Source organism: Somniosus microcephalus, chromosome 9 (assembly GCF_052327205.1).
Source record: "Somniosus microcephalus isolate GS21.2 chromosome 9, FLI_Smic_1.0, whole genome shotgun sequence".
NCBI lineage: Eukaryota > Metazoa > Chordata > Chondrichthyes > Squaliformes > Somniosidae > Somniosus > Somniosus microcephalus.
In genome coordinates this window covers 189,352,386-189,374,621 of record NC_140995.1, presented here as the reverse complement: position 1 = coordinate 189,374,621, position 22,236 = coordinate 189,352,386, and the positions used below count along the sequence as shown (strand labels likewise).

The 22,236-nt window shown below is 46.2% G+C and overlaps 1 protein-coding gene across 3 annotated transcripts in view; it reads left to right on the top strand.

The window, feature by feature from the left end:
• The window catches only part of cyb5r4 (cytochrome b5 reductase 4), a 221,197-nt gene that overhangs the window by 125,561 nt on the left and 73,400 nt on the right, over positions 1-22,236 (top strand). For all 3 annotated transcript variants that reach the window (XM_085997707.1, XM_085997706.1, XM_085997708.1), the window contains 3 exons: positions 8,973-9,066; positions 17,591-17,623; positions 18,146-18,268. In XM_085997707.1, the coding sequence (XP_085853833.1) occupies positions 8,973-9,066; positions 17,591-17,623; positions 18,146-18,268 (250 nt within the window). The remainder of the gene's footprint in view (positions 1-8,972; positions 9,067-17,590; positions 17,624-18,145; positions 18,269-22,236) is intronic.

Here is a 22,236-nt window from a genome sequence, read left to right as displayed (position 1 = left end):
GAACAGCCTAACTCTAATTTTAAGGTTATGCCCCCTTGTTCTGGACTCCCCCACCAGAGGAAATGGTTTCTCTCTATCCAATCAAATCCTTTAATTATCTTAAACACCTCAATTATATCGCCCCTTAATCTTCTATACTCAAGGGAATACAAGCCTAGTCTATGCAACTTGTCTTTATAATTTAACCCTTTTAGCCCCAGTATAGTCTGGTGAATCAGCACTGCACCCGCTCCAAGGCGGTGACCAGAACTGAATGCAGTACTCCAGAGGGAGTCTAACCAGAGCTTTATATAACTGTAACATAACTTCCACCCCTTTGTATTCCAGCCCCCTAGAGAGAAAGACTAACATTCCATTAGTCTTTTAAATTATTTTTTGTACCTGTCCACTAGATTTTAATGATTTCTGTACATGGATCCCTAAGCATCTTTGCTCCACAGTTTCTACCTTCCTGCCATTTCGAAAATACTCTGATCTATCTTGGGCCCAAAGTGGATGCCCTTACATTTCCCCACATTGAACTCCATCTGCCACAGTTTTGCCTACTCACTTAATCAATCAGCACAGTTTTTTTTAAATTTCAGCACAGTTTTCTGAGCAACATCAGTGATATTTAAGATAGCTAAATGGTAAATTGCTTTTCTCAGTCTCTAATTAATTCAATTTGGTTAGTTTTGTTTTCAAAATTATTTAAAGAAAAGCCAGAGAATACATTTCAAAAGCCTTATTCAGTTTAATGTTATTTTGACAAAAGCAAAATACCGTGGATGCTGGAAATCTGAAATACTGTAAAAACAGAAACTGCTGGAAACACTCAGCAGGTCAGGTAGCATCTGTAGAACGAGAAATTGAGTTAACGTTTCCGGTCGATGACCTTTCATCAGAACTGGAAGATGTTCGAGATGAACAGCTTTTAAGCAAGTATGGGGACAAGGAAAGGTCTGTGATGAGGTGGATGGTGCAAGGCAAAAGGAGGTAATAGTGGGCCAAGTATGGAAACAAAAGATCAAATGTTACATTGTTTTTTTTAAACAGCAGTTCTATATAGAAACACAAAATAAGTAGTCTGTACCACTTATAATTTTTTATTTGATCTTGGACAACACCAGGAATGGGTAATAAATAATGCCTTCCTAATTGCCCTGAAATCATTAACAGTTAGCCACATAGTATGGGACTGGAGCCACATGTAGGCCAGACTGAGTAGGGTGGTGGGTTCCCTTCAGTTTAACTTAACATGATTGAATTTGAACTCACAATTTCTGAGTTGCTAGTCCAGTACCATAGCACTTATTGTAGCATTAGTTGGTGTTTGAATTATAAATACTCTCTAAACTTTAGAAAATGTACACCACAGAGAGAAAGACATGCAGACAGATGGAGGGGCTTTTCTCATCCTAATGTGAGTTTAAAAAAGAAAAAAACTCCTTGAATTTTGCAAACTACAGAATGCCTCTAATTATCAGCTGTGTTTTGATGATGGTCAGAAAATGTAAACATTCTAGTTATTGACATCTGTGAGGAGAGGGAGAGAGACATACAAACAGTGTCTCTTCTTTTCCTTATTAAAAGCAAACCGAATGTCTCTAGTTGTCATCAGACTTTCATCTGTGTTTTATTGATAGTTAGAAAATGTAAAAGTTCTAATTACTGATGCCTGTGACACATAGACAGATATATTTGTAGGAACCAGTCACAAAACACCAAATTTAATGTTGACAGAGATCTCTTAGAAAGAACCAGTGCTGCCAGATGCAACCCCCACCTAGTGCTGCAAGGTCCATACCCATGCATTTCCCTAAAAATTGACAAGCGAACGAAACTCTACATTCCAATCCTAGTTCTGCTAAAATCTTTGATTCCCCTCCACAATAATTCCATACCAAAGATTCTGCCAATGGTGCAAACACCAGCAGCCCCACTTGAGCACTGCCAAACTCCAGGACCTCCACCCCAGTTCTGCCAAAGCCCAGGACTATTTCCCTGTGCAGCTAATCCTACTTCCCTTACCAAGTACAGGAAACTTTCTGGTATCCGGCACTGACGGGACCGAGCTGGTGCCGTTAGATCAAAACTGCAGTATAATCCAGCCCTAATGTTAAAACATACAGAGCTTTTCAGCTCCGTGTGAATCAACAAACCCTGTTGCTTAGCAACAGCTTCAAAACAGTCGGCTGCAGCTGCATGCGTCTCTAGCTGAAGCTGTTGCTTAGCTACAGACCTTGCAGAGCCTGACTGGGGGGAAAAAAAGCAACGAGAAGTAAAAAAACTTATAGAAAACGGCTGCTGAATTTTGCCAGTAGATAGAGCTTTCTGGACTTTTAACCTCCGGTTAAACGAAAGTTTCCTGTATTGTTTTTTTTTAATTGTGTACCGGATGTTGGTGGCATTGGCTCAGCTATACTTGTTACATAAGAACATAAGAAATAGGAGCAGGAGCAGGCCATTCAGCCCCTCAAGCCTGCTCCGCCATTCAATAAGATCATGGCTGATCTGATCTTGGCCTCAACTCCACTTTCCTGCCCGTTCCCCATAACCCTTGATTCCCCTGTTTTTCAAAAATCTGTCTATCTCCGCCTTGAATATATTCAATGACTCAGTCTCCACAGCTCTCTGCGGTAGAGAATTCCAAAGATTCACGACCCTCTGAGAGAAGAAATTCCTCCTCATCTCTGTTTTAAATGGGCGACCCCTTATTCTGAAACTATGCCCCCTAGTTCTAGATTCCCCCACGAGGGGAAACATTCTCCCTGCATCTACCCTGTCAAGTCCCCTCAGAATCTTATGGCCTGTACTTTCCAATCCCTACGGGTGTGTACACACCTGTAGGGACCTCGCAAGGGCCGGTTTCAGGCATGCAAAGCACATGCGCTGAAAACCGGCACTTCCGATCTGTCAAGAATCCTCTTGACAGATCGGACGCCTGCCCTAGAGAAGGGCCTCCGCGGATGGAGAGTTCCGCTTTCTGCAGAACCTCCGCCCGCTGAAATCCCTTAAAAATCTTACGCCTGGTAAAAGCAGGTGTAAGGCCTGCTTTTACCAGCATAAGAGTTTAAAAAAGTGAAAAAATATTTTTTTTAATTTTTAATTTTAAAATACTTTAAAAAAAGGTAAGTTTATTTTTAGCCCTGTAAAAAAACTTAATTTTTTCCCCAAAAATTACATTTTTGTTTAAAATATTTAATTTAATGTAATTTTAACTAATTTTAAAAACGTGATTTAAAAAAAAAATCTATTTAATGTTTTGATGTGTTTTTTCAGTGTTCCCCATTCATACTTTTGACAGGTCCAGGCTGTCAAAAGTATGAAGGGGGACTCCCTTCTCCCATTGGTTCCCCATGGCCCATGTGATCCCAGGGGCGCTTGCGAACTGCATGCGCCCCTGGGATACGTGGGCCTTGCGCATTTTGTCGTGGAGAGGCACAGGAGCGGAAATGGCCAGACCGCTGGAGCCCTCTGGTAAGGGCATAGATCTTTTCCAGATCGGAGGCATCTGCACGCAGGAAGCCTCCGATTGGAAAATACGGGCCAATATGTTTCAATAAGATCACACCTCATTCTTCTAAACTCTAATGAGTATAGGCCCAACCTACTCAACCTTTCCTCATAAGACAACCCCTTCAGCTCAGGAATCAACCTAGTGAACCTTCTCTTAACTGCCTCCAGTGCATATCCTTCCTTAAATAAGGAGACCAAACTGTATGCAGTACTCCAGATGTGCTCTCACGAATGCCCTGTACAGTTGTAGCAAGACTTCCCTACTTTTATACTCCATCCCCCTTGTAATAAAGGCCAATATTCCATTTGCCTTCCAAATTACTTGCTGTACCTGCATGCTAACTTTTTGTGTTGTACAAGGACACCCAGATTCCTCTGTACAGCAGCATTCTGTAGTCTCTCTCCATTTAAATAATATTTTGCTTTTTTATTCTTCCTACCAAAGTGGATAACCTCACATTTTCCCACATTATACTCCATCTGCCAAATTTTTGCCCACTCACTTAACCTATCTATATCCCTTTGCAGACTCTGTACTCCTCACAACTCGCTTTCCCACCTATCTTTGTATTGTCAGTAAATTTGGCAACAGTACACTCGGTCCCTTCATCCCTAATTGTCATGGTTTGTACAACTGAGTGGCTTGCTAGGCCACTGGAGAGAGCATGAAATGTGAACTGTTTTGTTAGGCCAAATCAGGTAGAGGCGGCAAGATCCCTTCTCTGTCAGACATCAATGTACCAGTTGAGTTTTTATAATAACCAGCTTTCATGGTCATCTTTTCTGGTGCCAACCCACAAGTTACATAGAAACATTGAAGATAGGAGCAGGAGTAGGCCATTCGGCCCCTCAAGCCTGCTTCGCCATTCAATGCGATCATGGCTGATCATCCAAATTCAGTACCCTGTCCCTGCCTTCTCCCCATATCCCTTGATCCCTTTAGCCTTAACAAATATATCCAACTCCTTCTTGAATATATTTAATGAATTGGCCTCAACTGCCTTCTGTGGTAGAGAATTCCACAGGTTCACTACTCTCTGGGTGAAGAAATTCTTCCTCATCTCTGTCCTAAATGGCTTACCCCTTATCCTTAGACTGTGACCCCTGGTTCTGGACTCCCCGACCATCGGGAACATCCTTCCTGCATCTAGTCTGTCTAGTCCTGTTAGAATTTTATAAGTTTCAATGAGATCCCCTCTCATTCTTCTAAACTCCAGCAAGTACAAGCCCAATCGACCCAATCTCTCCTCCTACGTCATTCCTGCCATCCCAGGTATCAGCCTGGTGAATCTTCGCTGCACTCCTTCCATGGCAAGAACATCCTTCCTCAGATAAGGCGACCAAAACTGCACACAATACTCAAGATGTGGTCTCATCAAGGCCCTGTACAACTGCAGCAAGACATCCTTGTTCCCGTACTCAAACCCTCTCGCTACGAACGCCAACATACCATTTGCCTTCTTAACCACCTGCTGCACCTGCATGCTTACCTTCAGCGACTGGTGCACAAGGATGCCCAGATCTCGTTGCACTTCTCCTTCTCCCAATTTATTGCCATTAAGATAATAATCTGCCTTCCTGTTTTTGACACCAAAGTGGATAAACTCGCATTTATCCACGTTATATTGCATCTGCCATGCTTCTGCCCAATCACCCAACCTGTCCAAATCATCCTGGAGTTTCTCTGCATCCTCCTCACAGCACACACGCCCACCCAGCTTTGTGTCGTCTGCAAATTTGGAGATATTACATCTAGTTCCCTCGTCTAGATCATTCATATATATTGTGAATAGCTGGGGTCCAAGGACTGATCCCTGCGGTACCCACTAGTCACTGCCTGCCACTCGGAACAAGACCCGTTTATTCCAACTCTTTGTTTTTTGTCTGCCAACCAGTTCTCTATCCAAGTCAATACCTTGCCCCCAATCCCATGTGCCTTAACTTTACACGCTAATCTCTTATGCGGGACCTTCACGAAAGCCTTTTGAAAGTCCAAATACACCACATCCACTGGTTCTCCCTTATCTATTTTACCAGTTACATCCTCAAAAAATTCCAGTAGATTAGTCAAGCACGATTTACCTTTTGTAAATCCATGTTGACTTTGTCCGATCCGGTCACTGTTTTCAAAGTGCTCTGCTATTACATCTTTTATAATGGACTCTAGCATTTTCCCCACTACCGATGTCAGGCTTTTACCGGTCTGTAATTCCCCGTTTTCTCTCTACCACCTTTTTTGAACAGTGGGGTAACATTAGCTACCTGCCAATCCATGGGTACTGTTCCAGAGTCTATCGAATTTTGGAAGATGACCAGCAATGCATCCACTATTTCTAGGGCCACTTCCTTAAGTACCCTAGGATGTAGATTATCAGGCCCTGGGGATTTACCGGCCTTCAATCCCGTCAATTTCTCGAACACCATTTCCCTACAAATACTGATTTCTATCAGATCCTCCCTTTCATTAGACCCTATGTTCCCCGACATCTCTGGGAGGTTATTTGTGTCCTCCTTTGTGAAGACAGAACCAAAGTATGTATTTAATTGGTCTGCCATTTCTTTGTTCCCCATTATAAATTCCCCTGATTCTGACTGCAAGGGACCTATGCTTGACTTCACCAATCTTTTTCTCTTCACATATCTATAAAAGCTTTTACAGTCAGTTTTTATGTTCTCTGCAAGCTTACTCTCATACTCTATTTTCCCCCTCTTAATTCATCTCTTTGTCCTCCTTTGTTGAATCCTAAACTGCTCCCAATCCTCAGGTTTACTGCTTTTTCTGGCCAATTTATATGTCCTCTCCTTGGATCTTATGCTATCTCTAATTTCCCTTGTTAGCCATGGTTGAGTCACCTTTTTTGTTTTATTTTTATGCCAAACTGGGATGAACAAATTCTGTAGTTCATCCATGCGATCTTTGAATGTTTGCCATTGCCTATCCACCGTCAACCCTTTGAGTGACATTCCCCAATCAATCCTACCCAACTCGCGCCTCATACCATCGTAGTTTCCTTTATTTAAATTCTGGACAATAGTCTCTGAGTCAACTACTTCACTCTCCATCTTAATGAAGAGTTCTATCATATTTATGATCGCTCCGACCCAAGGGGCCTCGCACAACAAGATTGCTAATTAATCCTTTCTCATTACATAATACCCAGTCTAAGATGGCCTGATCTCTAGTTGGCTCCTCGACATATTGGTCCAGGAAACCATCCCGTATGCTCTCCAGGAATTCCTCCTCCACAGTATTGTTACTAACTTGGTTAGCCCAATCTATATGTAGATTAAAGTCACCCGTGATAACTGCTGTGCCCTTATTGCACGCTTCTCTAATTTCCCTTTTAATGCCATCCCCGACCTCCGCATTACTGTTTGGAGGTCTATATACCACTCCCACTAACGTTTTCTGCCCCTTGGTATTTCTCAGTTCTACCCATACAGATTCCACATCATCAGAGCTAATATCCTTCCTTACAATTGTGTTAATCCCCTCTTTTTAACCAGCAATGCTACCCCTCCTCCTTTTCCTTTTTGCCTATCTCCTGAATATTGAATACCCCTGGATGTTGAGTTCCCAGCCTTGGTCACCCTGGAGCCATGTTTACGTAATCCCAATCATATCATATTCGTTTACCTCTATTTGCGCAGCTAACTCATCCACCTTATTACGAATGGTTCTCGCATTAAGACACAAAGCCTTCAGGCTTGTTTTTTTAACGCTCTTAGATCTTTTAGAATTATTATTTACTGTGGCCATGTTTGATTTACACCCTTGATTTCTCTGTCTGCCACTTTTGTTTTTCTCCTTTCTGTCTTTTGCTTTTATATTTGTTTCCCTTTCCTCTGTCTCCCCGCTCAGGTTCCCAACCCCCTGCCATTTTAATTTAAACCCTCCCCCAGAGTACTAGCAAACACTCCCCCTAGGACATCTGTCCCGGCCCTGCCCAGGTGCAAACCGTCCGTTTTGTACTGGTCCCACCTCCCCCAGAACTGGTTCCAATGTCCCAGGAATTTGACTCCCTCCCCCTTGCACCATTCCTCTAGCCACGTATTCATCTGAAATATCCTTCTATTTCTACTCTGACTAGCACGTGACACTGGTAGCAATCCTGAGATTACTACCTTTTTAGGTCCTATTTTTTAATTTACCTCCTAACTCCCTATATTCAGCTTTTAGGACCTCATTCTGCTTTTTACCCATATCGTTGGTACCTATATGCACCACGACAACTGGCTGTTCACCCTCCCTTTCCAAAATGTTCTGCAGCTGCTCTGAGACATCCTTGACCCTTGCACCAGGGAGGCAACACACCATCCTGGAGTCTCGTTTGCGGCCGCAGAAACGCCTATTATTCCCCTTACAATAGAATCCCCTATTACTATAGCTCTCCCACTCTTTTTCCTCCCGTCCTGTGCGGCAGAACCACCCCTGGTGCCAGGAAGTTGGCTGCTGCTGCCTTCCCCTGGTAAGCCATCACCCCCATCAGTATCCAAAGTGGTATATCTGTTTGAGAGGGGGATGGCCACAGGGGACCCCTGCACTACCTGCCTGCGCCTACAACTCTGCCTGTTGGTCACCGAGTCCCTTTCTGCCTGTGCAACCTTTGCTTGCGGTGTGACCAACTGCTTAAACGTGATCTCCACGACGTCCTCAGCATCGCAAATGGTCCAGTATGTATCCAATCGCAGCTCCAGCGCTGCAATGCGGTCTGCCAGTAGCTGCAGCTGGATACACTTCCTGCATACATGGTTGTCAGGGACACAGGAAGTGTCCCTGAGTTCCCACATAGCGCAGGAGGAGCATACCACGGGGCCGAGCTCTCCTGTCATGACTTACCCTTTAATTAATTCAAAGTAAATTAAATCAAATCAATCCCACTAATTACACGACAGTTAAATGATATATTTAAGCGCCCTGGTTTACAAACAGTCCCCGCTACACCACAGAGAGCTTAGAAACTATAAACCACAGAGTTAAAGTTTAAAAAAGAGAGAAATACCAACCAATCACTTACCTGCTTTCTGGTGACGTCACACTTCGATTACTTTTTGCTTCTCTCCCTCTCTCTGAGATTGGAGATAAGTAGGCCTACCTGATCCTCGCCGCTGGTTTTATACCTCGCCGCTCCACCGAGTTTCCCGCCGCCAACGCTCTGAAGCCTACCTGAGCCTCGCCGCTGGTTTTATACCTCGCCGCTCTGCCGAATTTCCCGCCGCCGCTGCTCTGAGGCCTACCTGAGCTTCGCCGCTGGTTTTATACCTCGCCTCCCTTCAAAAGGAAAGGGCGAAATTTGATATGACTATTTATATGATAATATTGGTACCAGTAATTGAAACGCTACTTGTATGAGAAATGATCAGTTATTCTAAGAGTCTATAAATCGGTTATTTAAATTCTTAATCTGAACCTATTAACCTTAGGTAGCACACAATGTGTGGCGCTTCTTAATTTGTGCAAAATTCTTTCAAAGGATATCAATTCAGATTCCGTGATTGTAGACTTGGAGGGTGGTGTGCTAAGAGCAGAAGTTCGTCAACAAGAATATTCTTACATCTTTCATCTGGGTACGTAGGCGCTTCACTGCTGCTGTTGGTCAACCAAATCAGAAAATAACATGAACGTTTTTATTTTGTATGTACATTATTTGTTACCAATTAACCACTGATATTGTGCTTTTGAAAGCTTTGATAATACATCGCCGAAGGTTTGCCTATTAAAATGCAAGGTTGAAATCGTTCATTGTTGCACAATTAAATCTCCTGTGGGCCAGTACCAAGAGGTTTAAGACATTTTAAAGAAAGCCATTAAACATTTTTAAATTGAAAACTACAAGTAGAAAATTTTTGTGATGGTATAAATGAAAGGAAAGCAGGCAATGTTAAAATTCAATGGTTCTTTAGACAGTCACAACCAGGGCGCCGAATGCCTAATGCATATTTGACATGGGATACAGTTTTCTGTTGTCCATTTGCAGCGCGTAGACTGCATTTACCTAATAGTATGGAATCTTTACGAAGAGAGTGATGACCAGTACAAGATTTTGTCACAAATACCAACTGCCTTTAATGTAGTGAAACATCTTAAGACGTTTCACAGAAGGGCCGCCAGCAGTTTAACCTCCATTTTGAAGATGAAATGCTTGAGCTCCTTATATTCAAGTTAGAAATGAGGATGGAGGAGGAGGAGGTCAAAGGAGTTGGTTTATAGTGAAAAGGAGGAGTTTGAAGTTGCCCTTCATCCTGGAGTAAGAAGCAGATTTAGCCATGGAGAATTTGAAGCCATATTACCTGAATCAGAGCTATAGCTAATGTTAAATATTGAAGTCTCCAGTACTGGGGATTACAGCAGATAAGAAGTTAAAATTGATGGAATCTGTTTTGCTGGACAAAAATTTGAAAATTTCACAAGTTATGAAGTTGAGGAGAGCATTAGAAACAGTAGGTTAAACTAGTGAGGAGAGAGGGGATGTTTTCAGCCTTAGGAGATCCAACTCGGGTGATTCAAGGGAACAACATCGACATAAGATACATGGAAGGCATATCCTTTACACCAAAACTACATATCGGGTAGATGGATTGCAGCACCATCCCTTTCGGCAATAGACGTTTTCTTCTGCGTCTCAGAACTTCTAACTCTTGAGCTCCGAGAGGCTGGTGAGTGTGAAAGACCAGAAGTGTGTGGAATTTAGCCTCAGCAGGCATAATTGGGAAATGAGCACTGAAATGTTCATTCATTTACTTTAACCGCATTTTCAAAATAGTTAGAGTGGGTAGGGCTGGTCAGGGATGAAGCAAGGAATCTAATTGTGGAGGCTAAAGTTATGACAGAGATATTAAATATTTTCCATTGCTTTTTGATGGCAGAAGTGAGAATGTAGGTACACTAGAGAATGACATAGAACAATTGTTAGTGAAAAATGTAGAAAGGGAATTAGTGCTGAAAAATTAGCAGAACTCGAGGTGAATAAGTCACGGAGCCCATATGGCATTTGTTTACCTAAATTGTGCATTGGGACTGGAGACTAGCCAATGCAACATCTTTCTTCAAGATGGATAAGATGAGTAACTGCAGGCTAGTATCATCAGTTAGGGGCAAACTGGTGGACTCCATTATTAATTTGAGATAAAATTAGTCTGCATTTAGAGCTGTTAAATCAAAGGCAGCATGGATTTGTTAAAGTCATGTTTGACTAATTTAATAGAGTTTTTTGAAGATGTGATTTGGTAGATAAAGGGAATGCAGTTGATGTGGTGTATCTGGATTTTCAGAAAGCATTTGATAAGGTGGCACAGAGATTTGTTTGAAAATTTCAGTTGTATGGTCTAAGAGGAAATATAGCAACGTGGATAGAAAGTTGGTTGATGGACAGAAAACAGTGGTGTGGTAAATAGGTGTTTGTTTTGGAAAAGGGTTGGAAGTGGTGTACCCCAAGGATCAGTGCTGGGTACACTTTTGTTCTCTATGTCAGAGTAGCATCCCTCCCTGAATTTGGCCAATTTTCCAAATAATTTTGGCATGTTCTGAGCGGGTTACCTTCCTCGGAGAGGGAGGAAATTAACGGGGGTGGGGGGGAAGGTGGGGTGGAGTTATAAATAAAAGGGCGAGGGAGTTGATTTGATCACCTATGATTGATTCAGTTCCCAACAGGACGATCAAAATTTAAATCCCCCTTCTATAGCATAGCAACACCAGAAATGCATCATTATTTGCGTGCGCTTAAGAGACACAGGTATGGGCAGGTGCATTCTGTCATTTATGGTGGACAGGCCCGGAAATGCTGTGGGAGAGCGTGCAGCAAACAGACTAGCTCCCGAAGAATTTCCCAACTTGGTGTCCACTGGAGTTATGGCAGGGAGCTGGCATAACTCCAGGAGAAAATCTTGGCCCTTGCGTCTTGTGCTTGAATTAAAAGAACCTCCACCAAGCCAAAACAAGACAAAAATACTTCATTTTGTCACAGTATGGTGACCCTATCATCCATACAGGCGGTCTGCACAGAGCGGGATTAAACGAAGTGGACTTCAACAGAGTGTTTTATTTGGGAATTTGGAAAAAGTGGGAATTTCTGGTAAGTATTGGGTAAATAGAAGCTGTAAAAAGTGAGACATAAAAACAGACTGTAAAAGCTTCTATAGGTATGAAAAAGGAAAAGATTAGCGAAAATAAATGTGGGTCCCTTACAGGCTGAGAAAGGAGAAATAATAATGGGGAATAAGGAAATGGCAGAAAAATTAAACAAATACTTTGGGCAGGGTTTTCATTGGGCCGTGGAGTCGGGATTGGAGGTGTGTGGGGGGTTAAAATCCTGAAATCAGGGGTCCCGACCCCATCCTGCACCCAAACCTGCCTCCATGCCAGTTTCAAAGGAGGCGGGTACCCACCCCGCACTGGGACCCGCCTACCCGAGGCAGGAAGGGGATTAGTGTCAATTAACTGCCTGTTAACAGGTAGTTAACAGGCAGTTTTTAGCCTAATCCCTATTTTTAAGGTTGAAGTGTGGGATTCCCGACGGCTCCAAACCACACCAGGTTAGAGCAGGCGGGCCGTCGGGCTGAAGGACTTGGAGGGGTCGCGATGTCGGTGTTCAGGTGAGTGATGTGTGCATGAGTGCAAAGGTAAGTGTGTTTGGTGTGTCTAAAGTGATTAAATAAGTTTTACATACCTTTTCTTACCTTCTCAGCCTTCCTTCCTTTAGGTCTCGGGAGTCCCTCATCTCACCGGCACAGAAAGCAGAATGGCTGCGAACTGTCAAAAGTGACAGCCTTCAGCTTTCTGTGCAGGAGAGATTTTTAACTGAGTCTGTGGAGAAGGACTCATGTTAAAAGTAAGACTGTCAGTGTTTGACAGCTTCAAACAGCTGTGAAACGCTGATATTTCATCTGTCAAAAGCTCTTGACAGATGAAATTTCAGTTTGTGACATCACATGTTGCCGGGTGGCCCTTAATTGGCCTGCTGAGCCCGCTAGGCGGGCTCAACAAGGTCAATCAAGTTAAAATCGCGTGGATTGGCCGCATCTCGATGGAGGTAGGACTACAACCCCGAAAGTTGTAGTCCCGCCTCCAACCCGACTCCTGAATGAAAATCCTGCCCTTATTGTCTGTTCACTGAAGAAGATACAAAAAATTTCCCGGAAATAGTGGAAAATAAAAGGCTCTAACGAGAATGAGGAACTGAAAGAAATTAGTATTAGTAAAAAAAAAGTACTGGAGAAATTAGGTCTGAAAGCTGATAAATCCCCTGGACCTGATGGCCTACATCCTAGGGTTTTGAAAGAGGTGGCTATAGAGATAGTGGATGCATTGGTTGTCATTTTCCAAAATTGCATAGATTCTAGAACGGTTCCCGTGGATTGGGAGGTGACAAATGTAATCCCACTATTTAAGAAAGGAGGGAGGGAGGGAGAAAACGGGGAAACTACAGACCAGTTAGCCTGACATCAGTAGTAGGGAAAATGCTAGAATCTATTATTAAGGACGTGGTAACAGGACACTGAGAAAATAATAATAGGATTGGGCAGAGTCAAAACTGATTTATGAAAGGGAAATTGTGTTTGCTAATCTGTTAGAGTTTTTTGAGGCTGTATCTAGCAGAAAAGATATGGGGGAACCAGTGGATGTGGTGTTTTTGGATTTTCAGAAGGCATTCGATAAGGTGCCGCAATAGGTTATTAAACAAAATTAGGGCTCATGGGATTGGGGGTAATATACTAGCATGGATTGAGGATTGGTTAACGGACAGAAGTCAGAGAGTAGGAATAAACAGGTCATTTTCGGGTTGGCAGGCTGCAACTAGTGGGGTACCGCAAGGATCAGTGCTTGGGCCTCAGCTATTCACAATCTACATCAATGATTTGGATGAGGGGACCAAATGTAATATATCTAAGTTTGCTGATGATACAAAGCTGGGTGGGAATGTAAGTTGTGAGGAGGATGCAAGGAGGCTTCAAGGGGATATAGACAGGCTAAGTGAGTGGGCAAGAACATGGCAAATGGAATATAATGTGGAGAAATGTAAAGTTAATCATTTTGGTAGGAAAAATAGAAAAGCAGAATATTTTTTAAATGGTGAGAGATTGGGAAATGTTGGTGTTCAGAGGGATCTGGGTGTCCTTGTACATGAATCACTGAAAGGTAACATGCAGGTACAGCAAGCAATTAGGAAAGCAAATGTTGGCCTTTATTACAAGAGGATTTGAGTATAAGAGTAAAGTCGTCTTACTGCAATTATATAGGGCCCTGGTGAGACCACACCTGGAGTATTGTGTACAGTTTTGGTCTCCTTAATTAAGGAAGGATATACAGGTAGACTATCCTTTATCCGAAAACGTTGGGACCAGCTGTGTTTCGGTTTTTGGAATTTTTCGGATTTCAGAAGGTTTTCATCTCCGTATCTGACAACAAACACTGTTGCTTAGCAAAAGCTTGTAAACACTCGGGCCCTGCCTTGGAAGCGTCTCTGAAGCTGTTGCTAAGCTACAGAGACTCTTTCCACAGCCTGACTGTTTTAAAAAAATGCTAGGGGAAGAAAAAAAAATGCTAGGGGAAGAAAAAAAAATGCTAGGGGAAGAAAAAAAAACTAACAAAACGGCTGCTGATTTCTGCCTTTAGATCGAGGTTTCCGGCTCCCCCTGCTCCGTATCTGAATTCCTTGACTTAGCAGGGGTCTGGGGCTCGACTGCCGCCGCCAGTTGTGGGAAAGCCGGATATTGGCTGACTCCTACACTAAGCTGGCCCACAAATCAGGTGGGGGGGGGGGGGTGAGAAAAGACTATCGGACGGGCCTCTGCAGCTGTCGGACGGGCCGCTGTATTGTTGGGTTCACTCTCCCGGTACCTCCTTCACACTGCCCGGCTCAGCCTGCAATCTCCTACCCAGGAGGGAACTCTGTGACCCTCTGCCCTGCTCACAGGGAAAGGCAGAGCTCCCGGACCACTCCTGTCATGTTTGGCGCCACTCGGGTCATGTCGTGCGCACGACTTACGCTCCACGAAAATTTTTTCGGTTTTTAGAGGTTTTCAGTTTTCGGAAGTGCGGATAAAGGATAGTCTACCTGTACTTGCCATAGAGGGAGTGCAGCAAAGGTTCACCAGACTGGTTCCTGGGATGGGGGGATTGTCCTATGAGGAGAGTTTGAGTAGACTAGACCTATATTCTCCTAGAGTTTAGAAGAATGAGAGGTGATCGCATTGAAATATACAAAATTCTTACAGGGCTTGACAAGTGGATGCAGGGAGGATGTTTCCCCTGGCTGGGGAGTCTAGAACCAGGGGTCACAGTCTCAGAATAAGGGGTTGGCCATTTAGGATTGAGATGAGGAGAAATTTCTTCACTCAGAGGGTGGTGAATCTTTGGAATTCTCTACCCCAGAGGGCAGTGGAGGCTCAGTCATTGAGTATATTCAAGACAGAGATCGATAGATTTTTGAATATTAAGGGAATCAAGGGATATGGGGATAGTTCAGGAAAGTGGAGTAGAGGTAGAAGATCAGCCATGATCTTATTGAATGGCGGAGAAGGCTCGAGGGGCCTAATGGCCTACTCCTGCTCTTATTTCTTCTGTTCTTATGTTCTTACTTGGAATCCCTGAGAGAGAGATAAAAGAAACCAAAAGAAAAAGTTAAAAAAGTAACGATTGTAATTTTTTATTTAAAAAAAATCCCCAATAATTAAGAACATAAGAATTAGGAGCAGGAATAGGCTATACAGCCCCTCAAACCATCGCCGCCATTCAATAAGATGATGGCTGATCTTCGACCACAACTCCACTTTCCCGCCCGATCCCCATATCCCTTGATTCCCTTAGATTAAATTCTGAAGGATTGAAACTCCACAAATGTAAAATTAAATTTTCAGGACCAGAGAGGTTGTTTGGCAGTAATTAAGATTTAACACGCCGTAAAAAATTCACTTACACCTGAATGCACCAGCCCTAACTTTTTCTGGGGAATTTAGGGATAACCAGTGGGTAAGTATCGCAACTTGACCCCCTTCATGTATTTTAATGCCAAACCTCTTGGCGAGGTACTGATGTAGCAAAGCTTATGGAGGGAACAAGGTAAATCAGACAGCAACTTCCTGATTTCCACGCTTAACTGCGCACATGCAGGCACTGGAAGTTACTGTCCAATTTACTCCATGATAACGGTGAATGCTGATTGCCTCACCATTATTCCTATTGTAAAATCCAGACTATTGTCTTATTTACCACCCCATCAGTCAGAGTTATAGTAGAGCTTTGATGTGTAGGCACTTGCAGATTCCTAGCATTTCATATTACATAGGATATATGGCACAGAAACAGGCCATTTGGCCAAACCAGTCCATGCCAACATTTATGCTCCACACGAGCCTCATCGTGTCTTTCCTCATCTAAATCTATCAGCATAACAATTAAATGTACAAGACCGATTTGCAAATCCTGCCAGCTGTGATTCTTGCAGTATCAAGACTTTAGGTGAATTAGTGATTAATCAGAGAATAGCTAAGTTGGTTGTTGAGTGCACATAAATATAGTCATTTTATCTTTTCCAAAGCCAGTGATTTATGCTGCATTGAGGGCTCCTTCCCCAATTGGGCACTCTTGGTGAGGAGAGGCACTTTCTGGGAACACCAAATCGAAGAATCAGCCCTATGATTCCATAAGCAATAGAACAAACAGCCATTCATTTTGGGTGAACCTGGACATTGAGTTTCAGAAAGCTATTGAACCATAGGAATCATCACACTAAACTCAATCCGGCCCTCACTGTCCACACAGACACACTTACTGCAAGGATCAACCCCTATAACAAGCAGGAGCCCTGGTCATTTTTATTTCTTCTGTCTAGATCGCGGACACTAAAAACTAAGTACAAACTAGCAACACGGGTTGTGAATTAAAATCCCACCATGGCAGGTTGTGATACTGAATTCAGTAATCTGTAATTTTGGGCTTGCACCAGAGAAATGATCATGAAAGCTGCCTGATATGGGATCTTGGGCTTCATAAATAGAGGTATTGAGTACGAAAGTAGAGAAGTTATGCTGATCCTTTATAAAGCGCTGGTTAGGCCACAACTGGAATATTGCATCCAGTTCTGATCACCACATTTAAGGAAGGATGTGAAGGCCCTTCAGAGGGTGCAGAGGAGATTTACCAGAATGGTTCTGGGGATGGGGGATCTTAGCTACAAGGACAGGTTGGAGAAGCTGGATTTGTTTTTATTAGAGCAAAGGAGGTTGCGGGGTGATTTGATAGAGGTGTACAAGGTTATGACTGGTTTGGATAGGCTAGACGGGGAAAGGCTGTTCCCACTAGTTAATGGTACAAGAACTAGGGGACACGGAGTTAAGGTTTTGGGCAAGAGATACAAGGGGGGACATGAGGGAAAACTTTTTTACGCAGCGAGTGGTAATGACCTGGAACTCGCTGCCGATGGAAGTGGTGGAAGCGGAGACACTCAATGTTTTCAAGGGGGGACTGGATAGGCACTTGAGGGAAATAAACTTGCAGGGCTACGGGGATAGAGCGGGGGGAATGGGACTGACTGGATTGCTCTACAGAGAGCTGGCATGGACTCGATGGGCCGAATGGCCTCCTTCTGTGCCGTTATGACTCTGATTGTTGTTAAAACCCAAATGGTTCACTAATGCCCTTCAGGGAAATGCACCTCCCACCCCTAGCCTTTCTGTCCTATATGTGACTCCAGTCCCACACTGCGATTTTTAATTTAATGTCTTCTGAAGCGGCCAAGTACGCCACTCAGTTGTGAAAATAATTGCTGTAAAGAAGGTGCCCCATCACCTTTTCAAGACAACCACTGACGGGCAATAAATGTAGCCTTGCCAGCATGGCCCACAACCTGAGAACAAGTGGTCAGGTTGAGATTGGGTAACTTGGTACTCACCAGATTGAACTTGGGACCTTCCCATTCTATATGACTTAGTTCCACGTCATGCTGTCTACCCATTCAGCGAACTGGAGCATAAATTCACCCTTATTAGTATACAGTACTGAGGGAAGACATTGGAGTGTCTTACTGTAAGTTCATAGACTTATATTTTGAGATGTTTTTTGATATTAACAAAAGGCTCTGATTTTTTTTTATAGAACTGAGTCATGAAGTACAAGAGGTAGTTTCTGGTATGTAGAATTTTAATAAAATTGTCTGCTTTCAGAAAGTATTGAATTTATCATTCAACATTATTCATACTTTCAGATCAATTTCACTGGCTTTCCTATAAATCATTCATGATACTTTTGCATTTAGTTCCTTACGAGATAATTGTCTGTTTACATCAATATCTCATTAAATTTCCCCTTAACAATAAACTAGGGAAATGCATCAACGAAATGCCAATACATTTTAAAAGCTCTCCTGAAACACAAGGATAATTTTACGAGTTTACAATCTAGGCTTTGGCCTTTTCCTGTCCGTACGTAACACATATCAGAAATTTAGGTACGGGCGCCCCGTGATTTTCTGGTAATGTAAAATTACCCTTGTATCTCTTTGTTGAAGGTGGAGATCATGATTATGATCATTAAAACTTTGGTTAATGTTGCATTAGTAATTTAATGTAAAACTTCCATGCTGTTTTAAGTTCCATTGCACCGTTTCCTGTACATCTTGTTAATTAGAAGTAAATTGCAATTTGTTTTTAGTGCACTGTACCAGTAAAGTGGGAAAAATAGAACTGAACCTGAAAAAACTTAATGGCACAATTTGGAATGATCTTGGACAACCTCGAGAACATCATAACTCATACAGAAAGAATACTGATGGAGGTATGAATACGTATTCTTTTATCATTTGAGTTACATGTTGAACGATTTATTTTCTGTTGAAAAGATTTTCTTCATTCTGATCTGAGCGAAAGATACAAAGTTTAGGTTCTCTATTCCACACCCTCTGCACAACCACAGGAGCATCGCTTGGCGTGATAGGTCCTGAGAAAACCATAGCATTTGGAAATGTCATCCCGATGTTCCAGAAAGGTGGTGCTGCACATAGTCCCCATCTCTCACATTGTGCAGAGTCCTATGGGCTGCCTCATTGTGCCAGTTGGTTTAGCCCCAGCTAAAAGATTTTTGCTCATTGCACCGGGCATCAGTTTGTGACAAAGGCTTTCAGCCTCTTTAAAGGAATTGCTTAGGTTAGGCAGACAAAGTGTCAAATATTTTGCTATCTAAACTGGCCTATCCAGCTTTTGTTTCATTCTTCTTCAGTTTCCTAGGATCCTTAATTTGATTGCACCAGGCAAAATACCTCCATAAAATATCATCCTAGGCTGTGCTTTCCAGGATAACCATGCAAAAGAAAGAAAATCTATGCTCTAGGTTGTGTGGTAGCAGGTGGCCATATCTATATCTATATCTATCTATATATATAAACGGATCGATCTGTCTGTCTGTCTGTCCTTCGGTGTGTGTCTGTCCAGCTATGCAATCGAAAGTTATAGAGCGTACCTACGCGTGCGTTACGTCGAAAGAAAGCTTACCGTTCCAAAACGGTCGTAAGCGTATTGACGTTTCGGCCGGACAAAAATCGCGCCCGAGTATCCAAAAAACATTCAAAATTCTGCTCATTAGCATCTCATTATCCGCTCATTAGCGATAGAGTGACCTCGAGGTCGACCAATCGTACGCCGGGTTCCTGGCGCGTGCGGGCGGGCCCTCCTACAGTGGAGTGACGGGACGATTGACCAATCCTACGCTTCGGTGACCTGACGGTCGACCAATCGGTGCGTGTGTGGGCGGGCCTTATCGTTCTGAACCGAGGTGAGTCGCGCCATCTTGATTCCAAACTTTTCATTTCTTTTTCCCGCTTTCAGCGTCTTTAAAAAAAAAAAGTTGCTTTTAAAACACATATTGTTTTGGAAAAAAAAGTTAATTACTTTCTAAATCTTTTATCTAATCTCATTAATTTTCCTACCTTTCCCGTTTTTCCAGGTAGGCCTCGAAGCCTGGGCATCTGTTGCCAGCCATGCTGGACCCTAGGCAATTGTTTTGTGGCAAGCTCCTCCCACCCCTCACCCACTCCCCCCCGCTGGGCCCGATTCCGAACCAGCGGCCAGCCATCTTGGTAAAGGCTGGCTGGGCTCACTGCAAGCTCCTGGCGGTTCATTCGGGGGGGGCGGGGCTCAGGGGGGGAGGGGGGAGCGGAGAGGGGTTACCCCGGCAACCGGGCTCGCCAGCCGCAATCGGCCGCTCAGCCCAGGCCCGGAGATCGGGAGGCGGAGAGGGGAGGAGGGTTACCAAGGCAACCGGGGCTCGGGAGGGGAGAGGGAGCAGAGAGGGTTACCCCCGGCAACCGGGTTCGCCAGCCGCAATCGGCCGCTCAGGCCCGGAGATCGGGAGGCGGAGAGGGGAGGAGGGTTACCAAGGTAACCGGGGCTCGGGAGGGGAGGGGGAGCGGAGAGGGTTACCCTGGCAACCGGCCTCGCCAGCCGCAATCGGCCGCTCAGGCCCGGAGATCGGGAGGCGGAGAGGGGAGGAGGGTTACCAAGGCAACCGGGCCCGGCCAGCCGCAATCGGCCGTCTCAGGCCCCCCTTCCCCCTCCCCCCTCTCCTCCCCCCCCCACTCCTCTCCCTCCCCCCCCTCCTCTCCCTCCCCCCCTCCTCTCCCTCCCCCCTCCCTCCCCCCCTCCTCCCCCCCACCCCCCCTCTCCCGCCCCTCCTCCCCTTCCCCCTCCCCGTCCCCCCCTCGCCTCCCTCCCCCCTCTCCCTCCCACCCCCCTCCCCTTCCCTCCCCCTCCTCCTCTCCCTCCTCCTCCTCCCTCCCCCACCCCTCTCCCACTCCCCCTCCCTCCCCCTCCCCCTCTTGCTCTCTCCCACTCGCTCTCTCTCTTCCCCCCCCAGTCGCTCTCTCTCTTCCCCCCCAGTCGCTCTCTCTCTTCCCCCCCAGTCGCTCTCTCTCTTCCCCCCCAGTCGCTCTCTCTCTTCCCCCCCAGTCGCTCTCTCTCTTCCCCCCAGTCGCTCTCTCTCTTCCCCCCCAGTCGCTCTCTCTCTTCCCCCCCAGTCGCTCTCTCTCTTCCCCCCCAGTCGCTCTCTCTCTTCCCCCCAGTCGCTCTCTCTCTTCCCCCCAGTCGCTCTCTCTCTTCCCCCCAGTCGCTCTCTCTCTTCCCCCCCAGTCGCTCTCTCTCTTCCCCCCAGTCGCTCTCTCTCTTCCCCCCCAGTCGCTCTCTCTCTTCCCCCCCAGTCGCTCTCTCTCTTCCCCCCCAGTCGCTCTCTCTCTTCCCCCCCAGTCGCTCTCTCTCTTCCCCCCCAGTCGCTCTCTCTCTTCCCCCCAGTCGCTCTCTCTCTTCCCCCCCAGTCGCTCTCTCTCTTCCCCCCAGTCGCTCTCTCTCTTCCCCCCAGTCGCTCTCTCTCTTCCCCCCCAGTCGCTCTCTCTCTTCCCCCCCAGTCGCTCTCTCTCTTCCCCCCAGTCGCTCTCTCTCTTCCCCCCAGTCGCTCTCTCTCTCCCCCCAGTCGCTCTCTCTCTTCCCCCCCAGTCGCTCTCTCTCTTCCCCCCCAGTCGCTCTCTCTCTTCCCCCCCGTCGCTCTCTCTCTTCCCCCCAGTCGCTCTCTCTCTTCCCCCCCAGTCGCTCTCTCTCTTCCCCCCCAGTCGCTCTCTCTCTTCCCCCCCAGTCGCTCTCTCTCTTCCCCCCAGTCGCTCTCTCTCTTCCCCCCAGTCGCTCTCTCTCTTCCCCCCAGTCGCTCTCTCTCTTCCCCCCAGTCGCTCTCTCTCTTCCCCCCAGTCGCTCTCTCTCTTCCCCAGTCGCTCTCTTCTTCCCCCAGTCGCTCTCTCTCTTCCCCCCAGTCGCTCTCTCTCTTCCCCCCAGTCGCTCTCTCTCTTCCCCCCAGTCGCTCTCTCTCTTCCCCCAGTCGCTCTCTCTCTTCCCCCCAGTCGCTCTCTCTCTTCCCCCCAGTCGCTCTCTCTCTTCCCCCCAGTCGCTCTCTCTCTTCCCCCCCAGTCGCTCTCTCTCTTCCCCCCCAGTCGCTCTCTCTCTTCCCCCCCAGTCGCTCTCTCTCTCCCCCCCAGTCGCTCTCTCTCTTCCCCCCCAGTCGCTCTCTCTCTTCCCCCCCAGTCGCTCTCTCTCTCCCCCCAGTCGCTCTCTCTCTTCCCCCCCAGTCGCTCTCTCTCTTCCCCCCCAGTCGCTCTCTCTCTTCCCCCCAGTCGCTCTCTCTCTTCCCCCCCAGTCGCTCTCTCTCTTCCCCCCCAGTCGCTCTCTCTCTTCCCCCCCAGTCGCTCTCTCTCTTCCCCCCCAGTCGCTCTCTCTCTTCCCCCCCAGTCGCTCTCTCTCTTCCCCCCCAGTCGCTCTCTTCTTCCCCCCCAGTCGCTCGCGCTCTTCCCCCCCCCAGTCGCTCGCTCTCTTCCCCCCCCCCAGTCGCTCGCGCTCTTCCCCCCCAGTCGCTCGCGCTCTTCCCCCCCAGTCGCTCGCGCTCTTCCCCCCCCAGTCGCTCGCGCTCTTCCCCCCCCCAGTCGCTCGCGCTCTTCCCCCCCCCCAGTCGCTCGCGCTCTTCCCCCCCTCCCCCTCCCCCCAGTCGCTCGCGCTCTTCCCCCCCCCCCAGTCGCTCGCGCTCTTCCCCCGGCCCCCCCCCCCAGTCGCTCGGCTCTTCCCCCCCCCCCCCCAGTCGCTCGCGCTCTTCCCCCCCAGGCCCCCCCCCCAGTCGCTCGCGCTCTTCCCCCCCCCCCAGTCGCTCGCGCTCTTCCCCCCCCCAGTTCGCTCGCAGGCTCTTCCCCCCCCCCCCAGTCGCTCGCGCTCTTCCCCCCC